At 47.6% G+C, this 22,232-nt stretch overlaps 1 protein-coding gene across 1 annotated transcript in view; it reads left to right on the forward strand.

Moving 5' to 3' along the window:
* The window catches only part of myripb (myosin VIIA and Rab interacting protein b), a gene marked incomplete at both ends in the record, with an annotated part of 137,134 nt that overhangs the window by 46,256 nt on the left and 68,646 nt on the right, over positions 1–22,232 (forward strand). Inside the window, one exon of the mRNA XM_079755055.1 lies at positions 16,958–17,179. Coding sequence (XP_079611181.1) covers positions 16,958–17,179 — 222 coding nt within the window. The remainder of the gene's footprint in view (positions 1–16,957; positions 17,180–22,232) is intronic.

The raw sequence follows: 22,232 nt of genomic DNA on the forward strand, positions 1-22,232 counted from the left end.
TGGCTCCATCCTGGGGTCGTCCTAAGGCTGCATCCTTGAGGGCTCTAGCAAAGACACCCACCATGTCTCTGTGGAGGTGCACGTGGTCGTGGAGGCTGCTGATGTTCAGTGCGGGGTGGTGGGCCAGGTGTACGTTGGGCAGGGGGGAACATCCTCGGTAGATATCGGCGTTCACCCTGTGGATGGTGGCGGGGTGAAAGTCTCTCCGGGGCAGGATGGTGGAGATGGTGATCCTGGAGAGGGGGAAGGTGTGTGTCGCTTTCTGTGCCACTCTCCTCACACACTCTGCCACCCTCTCCTGCTGGGCCCGTAGATCGTTGGTGCCTGTATGGATGATAATGTGCCCGGGCTGACCCAGGTTGGGCTCAGTCAGCAGATCGAGGGCAGTGTCAGTTGTTGGGCACCATACTTTGCAGACTTTTTTCCCCGGGAACAGCTGTTCTTCGTTGATAAATTTACCGTTTGAATCAATTAAAATGATAATGTCAGTGTCTGTGGGTATCTTTGGCTTTGTTTTGTTGGTAGGGGGGGTTTTTGTGTTGGTAATTGTTGGTATTGGTTGTGGTGTTGTAGTTAGATTCAGGTTGACGGGGGGTATTTTTGATTGTTTGGGGGTTATTTTTTCTTGGAGGCCTTCAATTTGCGTTGTCAAATTCTCAATTGTTTGGTCCTTGAGGAGGAGCTCTTCTTTGACGGCGCTGAGGCCTCTCCTCATCTCCTCCCTGTCCTGCTGCAGCTCCTTCACCTCTCCTCTGAGCTCCAGTAGGGAGGCCCTGAACTCAGCCCCTAACAGGCTCCTCTGCTCCTCTAGCTGCTGCTGCTGCTGGCTGCTGTTGTTTAGCCGCTCCTTCAGTTCCACCAGCTCAACCTCTTGAAGAGACAGGCTCTGCCTCAACAGAGCCACAGTAGATTCTAGCGTGGGGCAGCTCTCCTCTTCTTGGGTCTTCTCTATCTCTGTGTTGTTGTTAATGTCTGTTGGGGTCTGATTTGTGGTCCCAGTCAGGCTTTTTATTGTTTTGAAGTTTTGGTTAATGGAGCTGAGGCTTGCCTGACTGCCTTGAAACATGACAGTGCCATTGTGGTATATGTTGACGGTGAATGGGGGGTCGCTGTCCGTCTCCTCAATTACAATTTGTCTCCCACTACAGATCCCCCTTTTCTTGTGGTGGCTGTAGTGGGTACATATGGCCTTATGCCAGGCTTCAGTGTTCTCCGTGAACATTAGCAGGCTGTTTACGGTGGCCTTTCCTCCAGTCCCACTGAGGTCGGTTCTCAGAGTGTCCGGCTGCTGCTTTAGAGTGTTGGCCCTGTGAGCCTTTCTGGCCTGAGAGCTTTTTGATACGTTCTCGTGCTCTATGTGGGGGGGAGGGGTGGGGGTGGGGGAGGGGCGGGGCTGGCAGACGTGTCATCAGGGGTTGATGTTGCATCAGCCACGATTTTAGGTAGCATGGTAGCCTTTAGCTTAAATGACCTTCAAAAATCTTAAATTAACTCTTGGGCTTCAGCCCTATTTTCAAAAAGGGTAAGGGTTACGACTTCTGTAGGTCCCATTATAATTTATCCATATAGTTTGTCCTTTTTGTTTTGGTGTCGCTGTTCATGTCTCATCAATGTTTTGAGGTTTTTTAGCTTCTTACCTCTCTTCTGCTAGCCGCCTGCTTGATGGGCTCTCCTCTTGGTTTTCCCTGTTTTCCCAATCGGCTGTCTTTCTTTCATTAGCTGCTGTTCTCAAGGGCTTCATTCAGTTGGTCATTTTTTAAGTTTATCTCAATTTAAAAAGTTAAAACATCCGTAATTTGTAATTTTGAGTGGAGCTCTAGTGAAACATGACTGCCTCTCTCTCTCTCTCTCGCTCTCTCTCTCTCCCTCTGTCTGTCTCTCGCTCTCTCTCCCCCTCTCTTCCTCTACCCTTCTCTCTCTCTCTCTCTCTCTCTCTCTCTGTCTCTCTCTCTCCATCTCTCTCTCCCCCTCTCTTCCTCTACCCTTCTCTCTCTCTCTCTCTCTCTCTCTCTCTCTCTCTCTCTCTCTCTCTCTCTCTCTCTCTCTCTCTCTCTCTCTCTCTCTCTCTCTCTCTCTCTCTGCGTCGTTGCAGCCAACAGAAATAGCCCTTCTCTCCCCTGGTCCGTCCCGTCTCGCTGTTCCATACAGTAGCCGACCCACACCCTGTATATATGCTGGGACTCCCATCTCGCTGTGACCATTATAATACATAATACAGCGCTCACTCATCTGGTACCCCTGTATGCCCGTCAAACTCTGATATTCAGCGTTGGTGCTGGAAGATGGCTTGGGGCTTGTGTGTTTTTTTAATTCACTGAATTACCTAAATGAAACTATTATGGAGTTGGTGGAATCTTTTAATGTTTTAAATATATCAAATATATCAATATATTTTAATCTTTTAAATATATCAAATCTACATCGCTGTCATGGTACGAGTGAACACAATATGCTGGTCTCATACGCTTTATTGAATCCAAAAAGCTCAAATCTGGCTTCCTTTGGAAACATCTCCTTTGTAGCGCAATTTGGTGACGCTTTTATCATTCTATGTGGTTTTCAGTCATAACGCCTCTTCATTGAATTTCATTCATAATTTCAATGAACACAATCAGCAGACCCCCCCCCCCCCCCCATTGAACGAGTGAAGGACGCAGACGGGGGGGGACTTCTGCTCCAGACCGGCTCTCCTGCGGTGAGGAACGGACGAAGGGTCGTCTGGAGAGTTCAGTAGAGTAGCCCTTCAGGTGATTAGAAGTAAAAGTTGTGTGTGTATGTGTGTGTGTGTGTGTGTGTGGATGTGTGCAGCGTCTGTCTGACCTTCTCGACCATGGGTTGCCTTCATTCATTCCACCTTCTATCCTTTGGGGGGGAAGGGGGCACAGAGTCCAGTCTGACGGCTTGGAGCTGGCTGTTGGGTGGGTCAGGAGGTAGAGAGTCTGTTGGTACAGCCAGGGATCAGAGTGGGACCGCTGAGGATAATAAACTGACCAGGCAAAAATAAGAATTTGAGTGGAATTATTTCAGCAGCTGGTGTTGCTCTTTATGTTCCTTGGTCGCGCTGCCTGTCTCTCTGCCTTACTCTCTCACTCTTTTTCTCTCGGATTCTCTCGGTTTCTCCCTCTATGTAACTCTCTTTTCCGCTCGCTCTCTCTCTCTTTCGCTCTTCCTCCCTCCCTCCTTCTCTCTCTCTCTCTGTATCTCTCGGTTTCTCTCTCGCTCTAACCCTCCCTCACCCCTTCTGTCTCTCACATGATTGCAATGGAAGCAAGGTGTTCTGATTGGAAAATGTTATCAGTGGGATGCACATTTTGCTCTGGATTGTTTCCCCCAAAACAGCGGGTCGTTATTGGTCAGTAAGTTGGCTGAGAAAGCTTCCCGATTGGCCCAAATCACCCTGGTTAACCGGGGTTAAGAGAAGGAGGTGTTGGTGTCTTAGTATGTTGGTAAGTCAGAGGAGGGAAGGTGTCACTAATACTGATAACGACAACCAAGGATAGAGCAGCTTCACTATTCTGTTCAGTCCAACCATACTAGCAACACGAACACAAGCAGACACGCGCATGGAGGCACACACAAACACACACCATTCTCACACACACAAACACACAGACACAAACACACACACACACACACACACACACACACACACACACACACACACACACACACACACACACACACACACACACACACACACACAAAGTGAATGGTATTTGGCAACAAGAGTTGTTGACTCTGGTTGTATATTGTGATCATGTTAGAATACATCACTGCATCACTTCCTGCTAAAGGCAAAGTCTGATTATAGAATTCAAAATGTAAGATTAACAAATACATGCACTCAAAATCAGAATCATTATCCATTTCTATCTTAGCATTTTTGGGGAAAAATAAAATGAGCTAGTGTGGGATATATAACATTTCTACCCGTTGCCTTGAGGCGGAGGGTATTTGTGTTAATTCTTTCCCAGGTAAAGGGTTAGGGTTAAGGATGGGTTAACCCTAACCCTAACCCTAACTCTACCCGCTGCCTTGAGGAGGAGGGTATTTGTGTTTATTCTTTCCAAGGTAAAGGGTTAGGGTTAGGGATGGGTTAACCCTAACCCTAACCCTACCCACTGCCTTGAGGCGGAGGGTATTTGTGTTAATTCTTTCCAAGGTAAAGGGTTAGGGTTAGGGTTAGGAATTGGTTAACCCTAACCTAACCCTAACCCTACCCGTTGCTTTGAGGTGGAGGGTATTTGTGTTTATTCTTTCTGAGGTAAAGGGTTAGGGATGGGTTAACCCTAACCTAACCCTAACCCTACCTGTTGCCTTGAGGCGGAGGGTATTTGTGTTTATTCTTTCCAAGGTAAATTGCTTTTCGTAATTGCTCTGACTTTGCGGTGACGGTTCATTCCTTCATTAATAATGCATTCGCCAGCGTAGGGTTTATCACTCCCAGCTCTGCATTCATGGCGCTACTGACATTGGTAGTCTGAAATGATTTGCAGTGCGACTGTCTGAAATACGGTTGATCAGAAGCTGCATAAGCTCCTCACGCCAGCCTTATGTGTGCATAACGGGTAAGGGTTAGGTGGTTAGGGTTAGGGTTAGTTGGTATGGGTATGGTTAGGTGGTAGGGTAAGGGTTAGGTGGTGGGGTTAGGGTTATGTTTTAGGCTTAGGGTTAGGGTTAGGTGGTAGGGTTATGGTTAGGTGGTAGGGTTAGGGTTATGGTTAGGTGGTAGGGTTAGGGTTAGGTGGCAGGGTTAGGTGGTAGGATTAGGTGGTAGGGTTAGGTTTTAGGCTTAGAGTTTGGTGGTAGGGTTAGGTGGTAGGGTTAAGGTTAGGTGGAGGGTTAGTTGGTAGGGTTAAGGTTAGGTGGAGGGTTAGTTGGTAGGGTTATGGTTAGTTGGTAGGGTTATGGTTAGTTGGTAGGGTTATGGTTAGGTGGTAGGGTTATGGTTAGATGGTAGGGTTAGTGTTAGGGTTAGGTGGTAGGGTTAGGGTTAGTTGACCTGTTTCAGGGCCGGAGCTGTTGCAGCACATTAAGTATGACCGCAGGATGTGACGTCTGCTTTATGTTTCGGGGCCATCCCCTGTACCAGGTGTCGTCGCCCAGCCCTGTCCTCGTTCTCGCTGACTCTCTCTGCTACAATCCTTCTCTTGCTCTTCCTTTCCCCTCGTTTTTTTTCCTATTTCTGCTAATCGCTGTTTTCTGTCTTCTCATGCCAGTGCAGAAGCAAGCATTCTCCTTCAATGCCTTAGCCCGCCCTACAGGGTATTTTTGTCTGTGTGTGTGTGTGTCTGTGTTTGTGTGTGTGTTTGTGTGTTGAGGGGCGGGGGGCGTTTGCATATGTGTTGCTATGGGTCTGTCTTTTTGTGTGTGGGTGTGTTTTGCTTGTGTGCTTTGTGTGTTCATGTGTGTCTGGGGGTTGGTGCATGTTTTATTTATCTGTGTGTGTGTGTGTGTGTGTGTATCCATAATCATGCAGCCATGCAGATCTTTTATCTTCATGGCTTTGACTCAAATGCCATTCACAGCATGGTGGGCTCAGTGAAGCCTGTGTGGTTCAGAGCGGTTTCATGTGCAGAGATTGAGTAGGAGGACTTAGCTTAGCATGCTTAGCTTTAGCGGGCTGAGGGCCCCGGTAGAACCTCTCATGATGGCTGACGTGAAGCCTTTGGTGCTTCTCCCTTTATGGTTGTGCACCACAACAGTTATCACCCGAATTGGCTGCTGTTGTTGTGCGACTATCTGTCAACGTATAGCTATTTATATACTACATCCCCCTCAGTGTATTTACACATCATGCAAAGACAATCTTAGTGGAAACCCACCTCCCCATTGGAAACGTCAGCGCTGCATAATCTTACCAAGTTATATTTGACTCTCACTGTCGTCCTCTCTCTCTATCTCTCTCATTCTCTCTTCCCACCATCTCCACATTCTCTTTTTCTATCTCACACATGAGTGACTGATATTCCTTTTTGTGGCTAGGTTAATGGCAGACAATCAGACAGGAAGACAGACAGGAGCAGAGAGTGGACAAGAGTGGAACAACAGGAGCACGGGAGAAGGCCGTCACTTTGCCCTCGTCCTACCTTTCTCTGTTCCCCTTAATGTGCTTAAAGCAGCAGAATGAGGGAGAAGGTAGCATCTATCGTTGGGGTTATGCAATACTGATGGTAAACGCAGTCGTTGACAGTGTAAGAATATTGACAGGGAGGAGGAGAGAGAGGGAGGGAGGGAGAGAGCGATAGAGAGAGAGGGAGAGAGGGAGAGGGAGAGAGGGAGAGAGAGATAGAGAGAGAGGGAGAGATTGATTGATTGATGTGAGGGACCAAGTACCGACCTACTTTGGGAAAGAGGTGCGAGAGACAAAATGTGGCCATTTAACAAAGGGAGGGCCATGAGGGAGTGTGTGTGTGTGGTTAGCACCTCTTTAATCACTGAGATTAAGACTAATTAATCTCCAAGGGGACAGTTTTATAAAAATAAGATTTAATCAGTCAGCAAATCCTGTCCTTTCTCTTAACAAATGTTTGTTAATGATTTTGATCTTTTGGGATGTTTGCCATCCAAACCTAAATCGGTAGCTACAAGAAAATGTCTGACGCAAAAACGTAGGGTTTTTCTGTTCTGCTTTGAGCGCCAATACTGTAATGAAAGTAATGACGACGATGTTTTGGAGGAAATCAACCAGAAATATAAGTGAGTAAGACGTCCAGATGTGTTGCCAGCCGTTGTTTTCACAAACCGACGCACCCCGAAAGTAATCCAATCGCTCCGTCTTCTCAAAAAGAGAATCTACAGATACCGTAAATAATCAAACCATCGTCTTCCTTCATCCCAATTTTAAGGATTTTTAGCAGGAAACATAAGCTCTAATTATTGTTCCAATAATTATTAAGATCCTAAGATGAAAGCTGTACTTCAGTGGCGGCTCCAATCAACCCGTCCATCATGCCTACGTTAAAGTCAGCTTCTCGGTCGGTTATGTCGCTAATTGCCTTTTAAAGATAAAATTGTGAATTCAATGAAGGGTTCGGTTTGTGGAGCGTGTCTCCCGACGCCTGAAGGCGGCCCATGCTCAGATCAATCTATTAATAACCTCCTTTTATTTGCTGTGACAAATTGCTCCGACAACCTTTTTTTGAAGTGCGTGACTTCAGCTTCAGCTCAAATAAATCATAAGACATTGAAATAGTCGTATCACATCGATCCCTTAGGAACGATTATGACTATTCCATCACACACCAAACTGCCTTCGCAGAATTATAAGGCAGATGAAGTCTTTGAAGCAACAAGCTCATTAATATTCAGAACTACATTACCCACGTTGCAGCGCTTCTTCATTACCCTCACCTCCACTGGCTGCGCGGACGTGACCCGGTTTTTAGCGTATCGATAATGCATCCCAGTTTACAGCCCAAAGCATGCGGCCCCCGCATTGCAGAGGAGAGATGGAGGGTGATGGGGGGGAGAGATGGAGGGGGAGGGAGGGTGATGGGGGGAGGGAGGGAGAGATGGAGGGGGAGGGAGGGAGGGAGAGATGGAGGGGGAGGGAGGGGAGAGATGGAGGGTGATGGGGGGGAGGGATGGAGGGTGATGGGGGAGGGAGGGAGAGATGGAGGGTGATGGGGGGAGGGAGGGAGGGAGGGATGGAGGGTGATGATGGGGGAGGGAGGGAGGGAGAGATGGAGGGGGAGGGAGGGAGGGAGAGATGGAGGGGGAGGGAGGGAGGGATGGAGGGTGATGGGGGGAGGGAGGGAGAGATGGAGGGGGAGGGAGGGAGGGAGGGAGGGATCGAGCTGGATATGAAGAGATTGCTGGAGATGGAGAGATGCGAATTTGCTCTCCCCAGATAAGAATGGACGTGTGGTACTTGGTTTTGGTTACTTGGTTTTAATTTAAATTTTGCTGATTTTTGTGATTGAATCATCATTCTTCACAAATCAAAATGGATGAATGTGGAACACATACTTGTGTACACACACACACACACACACGTAGAGTATAGTAAATCACTACCACCCATTCTCGTTGACACAGCACATCAGGACCACAGAAGGGGCTTGGCTCCAGATGGAGAAGCTACAGCAGAACAGTGTTTCCTCGCTCCTGCTGCTACGCCAGCATGCACTTAGAGACTACCTGCCTCACCACACCTCCAGCTAGGGCTGGGCGACATACCGGTAGTAAAATGTATACCGGTAGATTTTTGAAAAAGATATGTAGTTGAGACAATATCGCCATACCAGTATATTATATATTATTTTGATGTTGCCTTGCGAGCGCTATTTTATAAGGCCGACCGCTGCTCTCTGAGCCTACAAGCCATGTTCAGCTGCTCCATCCCGCCCCTTACATGTACGCAGTGTCTCCCACCACGTTAAGCATCACAACAAACATAGAATAAACACGTGGTGGTAGAGAGTACGGAACCCGTAAAGGGACATGGGGTAAAAAAAAATGTTTTTAATGTTTCTCGTGAGCACGAGAAAGTATCGCACTCATATCACTGGCAGTGTGTGTGTGTGTGTGTGTGTGTGTGTGTGTGTGTGTGTGTGTGTGTGTGTGTGTGTGTGTGTGTGTGTGTGTGTGTGACATCAGCGAGTCAGTGTACGAGCGAGGAGAGCGAGCGGTAGCGTGCGTGTCAGTTTAGTGAAGTAATGAACAAGTCCGGTTGTGTGTAAGAATAAAGTACCCAGCCTGTCAAGAATCGGTGGCCGCTTCATTCCGACCATATTCCAACCTATAGGCAGAGCCACTGCCGGTCAAAGTGAAGGGTGTTGCCCCCGATAGCATCGGCCCTGGAGGGAACGTCTCCCCTGTGCGGGTTCCGTATGTTTCAAACAGGCAACACTATTGCTTTTTATTTCACGGCTCTTCTCAATGCCGTGGAACGCTCCGTTCACTTGCATGGGCCCTTCACAACCTCCGGCGGTGAATTTATATTCGATAATTCACCGTTGCTTAGTATAATCGACCGCTGTCAAGGAAAACAAAGGATTGTTTGCCTCTAATGACGTCTTTGGTATCACTCCGCAAGTAGTCCGGTAACTTGTCAGCCCCGGCGTCTTTGGTTTCAATGCGACGTCACAACTTTGGCGGACTATTTCTCTGCTGATCAACACTACGAATGCTGGTTACAAATGAATTGTAAAAAGACACACCATGAAGTTATTTTTCGTTTAGGCAAGTAGCCGTGTAATAAGCGGGATAATGTATAGACGTCGCCGGTCGTCGCCGTCGACGACCGGCCCCTTCAGGGCGAAGCAATACACCTCCGCTTCGCGTCGGTGTCCTGGTCGCCCTGTCGGGGCTTATTTTCCCGATAATGACCGGCGTTCTATACATTATCCCTTACATATCTGTTGTTAAAGCACAGCTGTGCTTCGTTGAGCAAAAAAAAAAAACTAAACCTAAATAAATGGTTGATGGTGAATACTTGTGGCGTGGAGTTGAAACTACACACTTTACCCGTTTTATTCAAAGTATCGTTATAATATCGTATATCGCCATTCGAACAAAAAATATCGAGATATGAGTTTTGGTCCATATATATATATATATATATATATTGGTCCATATATATATATATATGGTTGGTGTCTGGGTTGGCTCTTGGCCCCTGGTTGGTGTCTGGGTTGGCTCGGCGGGCTGCTTGACCCACAGGGCTCTCCACTGTGAATCAGAGAGTGGATGAAGGCGCCTGACGCTCTGTCCTCCGAACGCCCACCGCCTGCTCTCTGCTCCAGGTCTGGGGCCGGCTCTCCTTCCAGCTGGAAGCCATTGCTCATGTATAGCTTCTCTCCACCTCCGCTTCACCGCAGTGAATATTACTTAAAGTAGAACACAATGCTTAGGGGTCCGGTTTGAGAGAAGGATAGACAGATATAGAGGTATGGGCTGGACAGAGAGAGACAGAGCGAGAGACAGAGGTACAGAGCAAGGGTTAGTGGGAGAGTGAGAGACAGAGGAGGTGGGAGAGAGAAGTAATAGTGGGAGGGAGAGGGAGACAGAGAGAGGGAGAGAGACAGAGAGAGAGAGAGAGAGAGAGAGTGGGAGAGAGATAGAGACAGAGAGAGAGAGGGAGAGAGAGAGACAGAGAGAGTGGGAGAGAGATAGACAGAGAGAGAGAGAGAGGGAGAGAGAGAGAGAGAGAGAGAGAGAGAGAGAGAGAGAGAGAGAGGGGAGAGAGAGGGAGAGAGAGGGATAGAGAGAGAGAGAGAGAGAGAGAGAGAGAGAGTGTTGTTCATGTTTATGCGTATTGCTGCGCCAATGGGGGGGACTGCTGGGTAGATCTTGGTGTTTAAATAAGGCTTGACTTATATTTCTGCTGAGCCAGTTTCACTGCTTTGGTCTATACATAGACAATGAAATACGCTGGCTTCTCATTCACGAGATGGGGCTCTGTGAACCCGGAGGCCATCATGCATTGAAAAGAGACAACGTTTGAACCTTCATCCTACTGGAGATAGCGTTAAGTGGTTCTGCGCGGGTCTCAGAGCCTGGTTCCATCAGCTGGAACATCAGCGTTTCCTGCTACGCTCTAAGTTTCAACTTCACTGGTTGATCTGAAAGCACAGGAGTGAGGCACAGAAATGGGAGGCGAATCATTTCCATTTTTATGCCAAACACGTCATGGAGGACAGCTCTTTGGTTATGGAGGGTATACCTGGCGTTAAAGTATGAGAGAGAGTGAGAGGGAGGGAGAGAGAGAAGGATAGAGGGAGTATGGCAGAGGAAAGGATGGAAAGGAAAACGGCAGAAATCAACCTGTGGGGAATGATAAGGTTTCCCAGGAAACTTTCTGTACATCCTTCCATTCAGCAGTCTTCATTAGTTCCACATTACTTTTCTGCTCTTCCCAGTTTCTTCCTTGTAGTGGGGTTATCACACGGCAGACTTATTTATAATTCATTTGTTGTGTGGTTTTCCACTGCTTTATAAAGCCATTAACACAAAGACATGAGCACATTGATGGCTGATTTCCATAATCAATCGATTCTTAATCTACGGAACACTATGAATGTTCCCCGGCCAGGATGAAACTATCATTTGTCTTGAAGAGATTTAGAAACAGGCAATCCTGGAACAGGATTTATGCCTTGTTTGAGTGGATTCACATCCAACCGAATGGAAATAAATGGCATAAAAAATCAACAGATCCGTTTGAGAAAATGCTAGTTTTACTCGTTACCTACCTTAATTATTATTATTATGATTATTATAATTAAAATCTGCATTTATAAACATTTAAATGTCAGACGGAAACAAAGCCAGCGCTGATTCTAGCAACGGAATCACAGGAAATGAGCAGCGAATCATTGCCCTGTCTGTTGACATTTTCTAAGGCTCACACACCTGAGAATATATCCAGCATTAACTAGCAGAGGTCCCCTGGTAACGGGATCCGGTAAACAGAGCTCAGAAAGGTTGTTTTTCCTGCTGTGGTCAGCAGTGCAATCAGCGTGGGTTGGGATAGATTGGAGGAGCTGCGACCCCGGTCAATTGATTTCCATGTTTGTTCATTCATTTAACTGTTTTATTTCAATGCCTGGACAGTGTTTAATTTAATATCGAACCATTGGTCCCAAACATTTTTGGAAGTCGTTCTTCTTTTTTTCTGTACCTGAATGTTTTCCTCAATAAGCACCAAACGATACACACTTAGCAGGAAGAGGCTCGAACCGTTGAAGAAATTATGTAGTTACAAACAGTGGAAAATATATGTTTTTATAGATTCAGAGTTTAATTGGGGTGGGCATTAATTGAAATGCCTCCCTGCATTAAGAGCTGTCATAAGCTGATATAAGGCTTGGTGTTTGTGTGTGCGTGCGTGTGTCAGCGTATGCATTTGTGTGTGTCTGTGTGTGTGGATACTCCCACATTCTTTACTCCACACATAGTGTGCGTCGTTGAGCCATGCTTAACATCCCATGAATAATTCATATGGGTGACAAACTTTGACTGTGCAAATGAGGAGGCCCTCCTTATCAAACATGTAAACACATCCCAGGTCAAAGATACCCTTATTCTCAACTTCCAATAGGGAATCGGGTTCTTACCCTCGTCATATCAGACATGTGTCACGTGACCACGCTGGCATGGGTCACGTGACCAAGCAGACATGTGTCACGTGACCACCTTGACTGGCGGTGCGATCAGTATCAGCCAACCTGCTGTGCATGTGCATACACATAACGGCTGCATGAGTATGGTTCTGGGGGGGGGGGGGTACAGTATGGTTCTGCTGCGTCCGACGAAGACTCTCCTTCGTCGTAGATACGGAGGCTGATGCCTCGTTGGCGTGGATACGGAGGATGATGCCTCATTGTCGTGGATACGGAGGCTGATGCCTGGTTGTCGTGGATACTGAGGCTGATGCCTCGTTGTCGTGGATACGCAGAATGATGCCTCGTTGTAGTGGATACGGAAGCTGATGCCTCGTTGTCGTGGATACGGAGGCTGATGCCTCGTTGTCGTGGATACGGAGGCTGATGCCTCGTTGGCGTGGATACGGAGGCTGATGCCTCGTTGGCGTGGATACGGAGGCTGATGCCTCGTTGGCGTGGATACGGAGGCTGATGCCTCGTTGTCGTGGATACTGAGGCTGATGCCTCGTTGTCGTGGATACGCAGGATGATGCCTCGTTGTCGTGGATACGGAGGCTGATGCTTCGTTGTCGTGGATACGGAGGCTGATGCCTCGTTGGCGTGGATACTGAGGCTGATGCCTCGTTGTCGTGGATACGGAGGCTGATGCCTGCCAGTGGACGCCAAGCATGAAAGGATGTCTCCGTCCTTGAGTTTATGAATATATAAACGTCTGTGTGTGTGTGTGATTTTGCTCTCATTTCACCGAACGGTCCACTGGAGCCATCCTAGCCCTCATCCAGCTGAATCCCTCCTCCAGGTCTCCTCTCTGAGCAGACAGACAGGTGGGGGGGGGTGAGACACAGAGCGGCCTCATCCCAGTCCACAGGAAGGCTTTGGGACTTATTTGGGTGATGCAACATTTCTTGTTTTCCCTCTTTTAAAGGTATAATGTGTAACATTTCCGCAGTAACATATGTCAAATGAACAGACCCATGTAGAAGTTGTCTCGGAATGTTCCAACCCATGGTAATCCATAGTTTTATTCAGGTAACGGTTTCATAAGGTGACCTATCAATGTCATCATATCACCTTGACATACAAAAACACAGGAGACCAAGCAGAGAGCTCATTTATTGAAATGACATTTAAATATTCCTCATGCCTACTACGATGCTATTACAAGTTGCTCTTTTACATTCTCATTCACAACTACGTTCAATCTGCTCATAATGTCTAATGTTTGGACCACGGTTAAAGGCTTCACCACGATTTACCTCGCCATAAACCGTTAACTAGCCCTAGCACAGAAATGATATATTATACCTTTCACCAAGTTTATATATATTTATATATATGTTTGCATACTTGATGGTTGCCAGCCTGTTATTATTTTTTGTTTTACAGATTTACAACAGCATATATTCATATATAGACACATGACTTTACTCTAGTTGCTCTCCATCTGCTTTGTACCAACGCGTTCACCGTCTACATGGCAGCCGACAGCAGACCCGTACTGGGAAGCCCATGTTGGGACGCGAGGATCGGAGGTGTGCGTGCGTGCGTGCGTGCGTGCGTGCGTGCGTGCGTGCGTGTAAGACCGCCTCTCCGTGAGTGGGCGGGGCCACGGTGCTGCCGGCCGCTGATTGGCTGGTGGTGAGCGTGACCTGGGTTGGTCCTATCTGTTACTGTTGTAGCCCCCCTGTGGTAGGGTTAGGTACTGCAGCACTGTCGCTATATTGGTGAATGTAAGAGTATCGGACCCCCAAACACCGGAGTGCCGAGACCTCCGCACTCGCTCCACACCCGCAGTCCAATCAGTTTATTATTATTCTTCTTATTAATTTGATCAGGTCACTTTTCACCCCCTGGAGGACCCGTCCCCTCCCTTCCTCTCTAGGTCTGACACACTCCGTGTGTAAGCACTACTCGTCGCCCCCCCCATCACCGTAGTGCCCGTGTGTAAGCACTACTCGTCGCCCCCCCCATCACCGTAGTGCCCGTGTCACCATAAGGAATGGTTTGTTCATTTTGTTAATATTCTCTGGCTAATGGTGCAGAGGAGAAGCAATCAGTTAGGCAGCACACAATTTGCCAGTGGAAGGGCCATTAATAACATGCACATCCTGTAGATGGACAGTTTTTCCAGCCCACTACAAGCACACACACACACACACACACATACAGACACACACACACGCACTCGTAGTGAACTCCAATGTGTGGCTTGGAGCAGGATGTAGGATGATTTGATATATGTTCCACCAGAGGGGGGGAGCTGTGTGACCTGTGTGCATGTGAGCTGGAGGGGCACGCTCACCTGGACCACCAGACTGACTGTAAACATGGCCGCTGGGATTGATATCGTGTGCACGTCCTTGTGTGTTTGTGTGCGTGTGCGTGTGTGTCTGTGTGTTTGTGACTGAATGTGCATGTGGGTGTGCACGCCTGTGCCTGCCTGTGTGTGTGTGTGTGTGTGGGTGTGTGTGTGTCTTTAGATCCATGAAAGGCAAGTCATTTACTCATCCTTTCCCTGTGAGGTGAACCCACACACACATTCACACTCTCTCAAACACACATAAACTCACACTCACACTCTCTCACACACACACACACACACACACACACACACACACACACACACACACACACACACACACACACACACACACACACCCTCCTCCATCGCTGCCTTCCCTCTTTCATTCCCCGTCGTCTTCTAGACACTTTATGAAAGCATACAGTAGAGTAGACGTGGATCAGGCTGCCCCGTAAACATTCATCTATTCCTCAAATTCTTCATGTCTCTTTGCTCGTGTCCTGGCCCTACCCTAACCCCTCTTGCCCACTGCATCCGTCCGTTGACGGTTCCATTGACTTTGAATTGGGCCGAGCCGCAGTGCATTGTGGATCCATCCGTTCTTTCGGATCCTTCGGTTCCGTCAAGAAAGTTGAAAAATGTTCAACTTTTCAGGCAGCGATGGATCCTTCCTCCAATCAGATTGCGTATGCTCGGGCTTGGCTGACGCATGCCTCTGCAAAGACTACTCCCCCATCTGTCAGCCACGCCCCGCCATCCGTCGGACGGTGCAGTGGGTAGACGTGTTACCCAGCTGTCAGCCACGCCCCGCCATCCGTCGGACGGTGCAGTGGGTAGACGTGTTACCCAGCTGTCAGGGGTGTGGAGGGAGTGATAGGTCAGCTCTCTGTTTTGAACAGAAAGTCTGCATAGTTCAGTGTGTGCTAGTGATGCATTTCTAAATCCCCACTAATGTGTTTGCCTCACACGTGCACTACAGTGATGGTCCTACACAGGGAGAACTTCATGATTGCTTTGAAGGGTGATTTAATTTAAATTCTGTTCGTTATGATTTTGAACATTGCGCCGTATGGGATAACATCAACGCTCTGCGGAGACGTTTGACGTGACACACTGATGGCATAGTGGGTGTGTGTGCAGGACACAAAGGCTCTGATTTAAAGCTATTGTTTGCTTCCGAGCGGCAGTCAGATTACATGTAGTCAGTAATTGCGTTTTTTTAATTCTTCTCCATCTCCACAAATTACTTTGGGCAAACCTCTGAAAGGTTACGCTGCATGGTGCAAACCTCACGCTCTCATTAGTGTTAGCCCCGCCCCCCGCCCCCTCCTTCTATTGAGATGTTTTCGCTTTATTTAACGACTCTTTAATGGAACCGTTTCCTTACCATTAACACTATTTATGTGCTTAACCGCAAAGCTGCGGTCCAATGCGAGCGTGTTTTCCTCAGCTTCAGTCTTCCACGCTCTGCAGTTGGAGACACCCCCCCCCCCCCCGCCAGGTACCCTGTCGTTGAGGGCGGGGGCCGCTCATCCTGGGTTGTTTGTGACAACAGACGTCGGGTGGGCGCCCCCCCGAGAGCCCCCCTGACCTGCGGTTCTTTGAGGCTTTGCCGCGCCTCGGTTGATGCATGCAAACCCGACGTCGCATGCTCCTAAATTAAAACACGAGCTTTGATGTTCATTTCAGCAAATGGTGGGGGGGAAAGCAAGAGAAAGCCTCAAACCGTTGGCGTGATAACAGACACACCTGCCTCCTGTTTTATTAAATCAGTTTTTAACTGCATAGGACGCCCTCTCCAATTGATTTGAGTCACATTCTGTTTTCACCTCTCGCTGAGACACTCACGGTCACTCTCTCTCTCCCCTCCCCCTCTCTCTCTCCCTCACTCTCCTTCCTCCGTCCCACTTACACACCCTCTCTCTCCCTGCCTCTTACTCGCTCCCCCCTCTTTGCTCTCTCTCTCATCCCTCTCCCCTCCCCTCCCTTTCGCTCACTGTCTCTCTCTCTCCCTCTCTCTCTCTCTGTCTCTCTCTCTCTCTCTGTCTCTCTCTCTCTCTCTCCCACTCTACCTCTCTCTCTCATCCCTCTCCCCCTCCCCTCCCTTTCTCTCACTGTCTATATCTCTCCCTCCCTCGCTCTCACTGTCTCTCTCTCCCTCTCTCTCTCACTGTCTCTCCCTCTCCCTCCCTCCCTCTCTCTCTCCCGCTCTACCTCTCTCTCTCATCCCTCTACCCCCTCCCCTCCCTTTCTCTCACTGTCTCTCTCTCTCCCTCTCTCTCTCTCTCTCTCTCTCATCCCTCTACCCCCTCCCCTCACTTTCTCTCACTGTCTCTCTCTCTCCCTCTCTCTCTCTCACTGTCTCTCTCTCTCTCCCTCTCTCTCTCTCTCTCTCCTCCCTCTCCCCCCTCCCGTCCCTTTCTCTCACTGTCTCTCTCTCTCCCGCTCTACCTCTCTCTCTCATCCCTCTCCCCCCCTCCCCTCCCTTTCTCTCACTATCTCTCTCTCCCTCCCTCCCTCTCTCTCTCCCGCTCTACCTCTCCAGTGAGATGAAGCAGGATCTGGCCGAAGAAGGCAGCAGATGCTCCCTCCTCTCCAAGCAGCAGCTCTTCAACCAGCACTGCTGCATCCGCTGCTGCGCTCCGTTCACCTTCCTGCTCAACCCCCGCCGCCGCTGCCTGGACTGCCAGTACAACGTGTGCAAGGGCTGCTGCACCTACTGCCAGAGGGACGAAGCCTGGCTCTGCTCGGCGTGCCAGAAGGGCAGGTCAGTCAGGCTGTGGATGTGATGTGTGCTGTACGGTGTAGGGATATAAGGGAGGGAAGAGAGGGGGACATGGAGAGGCACACGCACACACATGTGTTACCCAGAGGAGACGGCGAGATGGGGGAACGCGTGGAGACGAGAGGGGGAGGAAGAATGAGAGGGATGGAGAGGAATCATTGGGGGGAGAGGGAAAGGGTTCTGGAATGGGTTTTCTGTGTGAGAACGGGGTTGATGGGAATAAAGCTGATTTAATTGGATTTGTACAGAGAGAGAGAGGGTGTGCACGACAGAGTAAGAGAGAGACAGAGAGAGAGAGCGACAGAGAGCTGGAACGCCGGAGGAGATCTTGTCTTAGCCAAGGAGGGGAATAATGGTTTGAAGATACAAGGAACACTTTTGCGTGAAGAGAGATACATAGATAGAGACGGATACAGAGGATATGAGTCAACAGGACAAGGACATTAAGTATCATTGGGTTCTATTTGGAGACAGACGGGATGTGGCCATGTTATAGACGATGTTGTTGAACAACACTGACAGGTGTGAAGACCATGATTGGGTTGAATATATCTCACAGACATTTTTCCAGTGCTTACTCAGATTTAGTCTCTTGCCAGCCAAATTGGGATTGTAGTGTAGTGTCGGGACGAGCTCAAGAATTCTGAAGGAGTGAGTTTCAGACAAAGAAATGTTGAGTGTCTTTTGGGAAATCAGGAGCAATATTAAAAGGGTATCGAATCTGTCACCCATCACGTCCATAGTGTTTCTCCCTCCAATATTTCTTCTCGCTGTGTGTGCATTTCTATCCTGTTCTGTGTGTTCCGGGTGTGTGTCTGAACTGGGTACGTGTTTAATTAGATTGATAAACAAGGGCACACAGAAGAAGAGAGAGAGCCATACATGTGTGTACTAAACGTTACCCCAGTGGGATGTGTCTCATTGAGCAGTTTGAGCAGCACCACTGTGACAAATGGAATCGATTGTGCTGTCCAGTGAACTCACATAGATTCCCGTGTAGCAGCATATGCATTGTCTGTGTCTCTGTATGGATGTTGCTGTTCACAACACCGACCAGACCCAAGGAACTGGGCGGGGTGCTTCGAAAAGTGAATTCAAAGCTGTGAATTCTGTGTGTGAATATGAAGATGAATCCGTTGGTCTGTTGGTCCGTCAGTGGGTCTTACTTAATGTGATTATGCAACTCAATTCTTGATATACCTGGGACACACACACACACACACACACACACACACACACACACACACACACACACACACACACACACACACACACACACACACACACACACACACACACAAACACACAGGCTAAATTTGTAATGAAAGTCATGCTTGTCTTTAAATCTGTGACTCTTTCCTGGTCCTGGTGTGTGTGTGTGCGTGTGTATGTGTGTGGCTTCTTATGTATGTGTGTGTATGTGTTACTGCTTATGGTGTGTGTGGCTCGGTATGTGTGTGTTTGTGTGTGTGTGTGTGTGTATGTGTGCGCTGCTTTTTGTATTTCCACCTTTTCAGGGAGGTTTTGAGAGACTAAAACCGCCGTTGGCTGATTGATACCCTGTCATGAGTCAGCCATCTGCAGCTCTACTGCTCAGAGTATCGGGGAAACCGCTGTGCGTCTGCCTGTCACTGCTGCCTTCCGAAGAGCCTCCTTTGTTTGTTTGGGTCAACACAACATCCAGAGATGTTTTACCTTGACGGAGGGACCGTCACAGGAGCAGCAGAGGAGAAGGAGAAGGTGTTCCTACCTTCAGTGTGTTCCTGTCACAGCGACTCTGGCTTGAGGACATGGATGTCTCTCTGTCACTGTGTCGTTCTGATGGGGCTGAGTGTGGATGGGCTGTAGATATTCTCCTGTGTCTGTGTATTGATGATCTGTAGGCGAGCCTGGAGAAGGGTGGCTATGATACTGATTATCTGAGACGGGCACTGGCCATCTTTTTTGTTCTGCAATATCGCTCCATCTTTATCCCCTTTCTGTTTCTTCTCTTTGTACCCTGCTGTTGGCGAAGAGAATACTTATATACCACGAGCGGGAAATGTCTATCGAAACTGTGACATAGCTTTAATATATCTAGAAAACTAATATAGTGCACACAGGTTGTGCATTTTGAAGGCGATTTTCAGATAACGTTTATTTAGCGGACGCTTTTATCCTAAGCTAAGGGGCTTAGGATAAAAGTTCATTATTATAGGTTAAAGAGAAGGTAGGGGTGAGGTTTCTATTGTCTAGGATAAAAGGTAACCTGCAGACATTGTGATTCAAACCCACAACCTCACAGCAGGGAGTCCGATAACCTAACCACTTAAGTATCCTGCCACATTCTCTTGCTTAAAGCTTTGGAGGTCATTTATTTTAGAAGCATTTCTTGTCGTATTGGTTGAAATTCTCTTTCAGCATCCCGACAGCAATCAATTAATCAAACACTCACCAAAACAGGAAACAAATCTGGTATATGTGGGGTATCGCAAGCCAGAAATCCGCTCCCATCGATGAATGATTGGATAGCATACCTGTCTGTTTACCAGCCTACCCAGCACGAACTCTGGCCATGCACTCATTCCTTCATCGCACTTGACCGAAGTCTTCCACAAGGAGACCTACTGCTAAAGGGTTAGGGTTAGGGTCAGACCTACTGCTAAAGGGTTAGGGTTAGGGTCAGACCTACTGCTAAAGGGTTAGGGTTAGGGTCAGACCTACTGCTAAAGGGTTAGGGTCAGACCTACTGCTAAAGGGTTAGGGTTAGGGTCAGACCTACTGCTAAAGGGTTAGGGTTAGGGTCAGACCTACTGCTATAGCTAGCGAACTCGTCATGGGGCTTGGGGGAGCGGCTTTGCAGGAAGGCCTCAAGGGACAGCTGGGGTTTCTTTCAGTTGGATCCTTCAACATCGTGTTTACTATAGGTGTACTCTAGGTTTACTCTAGCTGGTTTCTCCAAATTGCCTGTCCTAGCTTCAAGGCTTAAGGATTGTGTGTAGGGTCTAGATTAAACGCCCATCAGCTTGTGAAACCTGCTTTTGTTGTGATTAGTGGCTATGCAAATTCACTTCACAAAACGTCCAAAATAAACATACTTTTTCTGCATCTGTATATATTTTTGTTGTGTCTGGTAGTGTTATTATACAAGGCTCTTGTATAACGCCTGCAGTGTAATTAATTAGACTTAGATTATAAGAGCAGATGTTTACTGCACATTTGAACACTATGGCTCATTATTCTCTTAAAGGGCTGATATGTAAAGAACAGGCTACTCATTACTGGAACCCTCTGTGGACATGACTTCAACGGGAGATAGGTGTAAACATACGCTATGTATGTTGGTATGGGGACATATATATATATATGTGTATATATATGCATATAGTATAACTTAATTATAAAGTAGCAGTATTGTGAAATTGTTCTCAATGGAAGGCGTTCAAGCCAACGGCAAGAAATCCATAATCCTGGGGAAATAGAAGGTTGAGGAGGGGACCAGTAGAGGAGCACAGAGCCGGGACCAGATCCATCGCAGTCGTGCATTGGGTCATTGTTGTTAATTATTCAGAGTCGTCCATCTGCAACCTTCCTATTTATCTTTTCTCCGTTTTGTTCCCCCACCCCACTCCATTCTGTTGAGTCTGCATGGCTCTCGTCCATGAAAGGGAGGACCAGATGACAACTGGTAGCACCCACACGGACAGAGCATCCACACGCACACACACATGCACACATAATACATATCTGTCCAGGGACAACAGATTTATACTGTCCACACTCTGACACACACATTAACAACACAATGATTCCACCACTTTTTAACATACCCACATGCTCTCTCTTTCTCTCTTGCCCTCTATTTCTCTCTTGCCTTCTCTCTCTCTCCTCTCATTCTCTATTTCCCTTTCTCTCTCTCTCTCTATCTCTCCTGAGTCTTTTTTGGTCTGTGTGCCTATGACAAGTAAATATGCAAAATCCCAGCACACAAACAATTCACCTCAAGGTTTCTACGAAAAAACACATCCCATGTTTGCCATTCTGTCTCTCCCTCTCTCTCTCCCCTCTCTCTCTCTCCCCCCCCCCTCTCTCTCTCTCCCCTCTCTCTCTCCTCTCTCTCTCTCTCTCTCTCTCTCTCTCTCTCTCTCTCTCTCTCTCTCTCTCTCTCTCTCTCTGACTATGTCACCTCTCCCTTAAAAACAGAGGAAGCCTCCACCGTTCACATTAATATTTCGGCCACTGTCCCTCCGTTGCATTAATCTGCAGAAATGGGACATTTTGTGCTTCCCTCAGTGAAGTCTCCAGGCTATAGGTTGACAGCATCTGAAGATGTGTGTGTGTGTGTGTGTGTGTGTGTGTGTGTGTGTGTTGTGCGTTAGTGGGTGTGAGCGTATGTGTGCTTCCAATGCATGTATGCATCTACGTAGTCCTGTATCCTGGCACATGAGAGTGTAGCAATAGCAATTTCCTTAATGGCGAACTGTTCCTATGAGGTTATGGTATTCATAATCGTATCCTTAAGCATGATTGTTAGGGGATTACACCATTAACTCAGAAAGACCGTATTATGCAGTGCAATATTAAGTTGTCATGCACATATAGCAGATGCAATCGCACGCACGAACACGCACACATTCCTTCACATATAATACGATGCTTCTGTTGCTCTAGACACATGCCTGTTAGTTTTCACCTTGTTATGGTCAATCGATAATAACTGGTTATCTAGAAGTAGAGGAGGAGGTATGAAATGCACACTTTTAAAATAAAGCACGTTCAGCACCTTGAGAAGTGCAGTAGAAATTCGTACACTGTGTACTGCGTACATGTTGCGCTCCACCTCTTGTTGTAATTAAACCCATAGCTATAATGTGGAAACCCCAGTAGATAATGTAACAAATTTCTGAGCGCATAATCAAATAACATTTGACACATTGTAAAAATGTGTCAAATGTCACATTGTAAAAATGCATGGCAACTACTATTGGTTAGTTGAGAATAATAACAATTATATTTACAGAAGCACCTTAGTGAAATAAACGAAGTGTAACAACAG

This window comes from Pollachius pollachius (assembly GCF_949987615.1).
Source record: "Pollachius pollachius genome assembly, chromosome: 17".
NCBI lineage: Eukaryota > Metazoa > Chordata > Actinopteri > Gadiformes > Gadidae > Pollachius > Pollachius pollachius.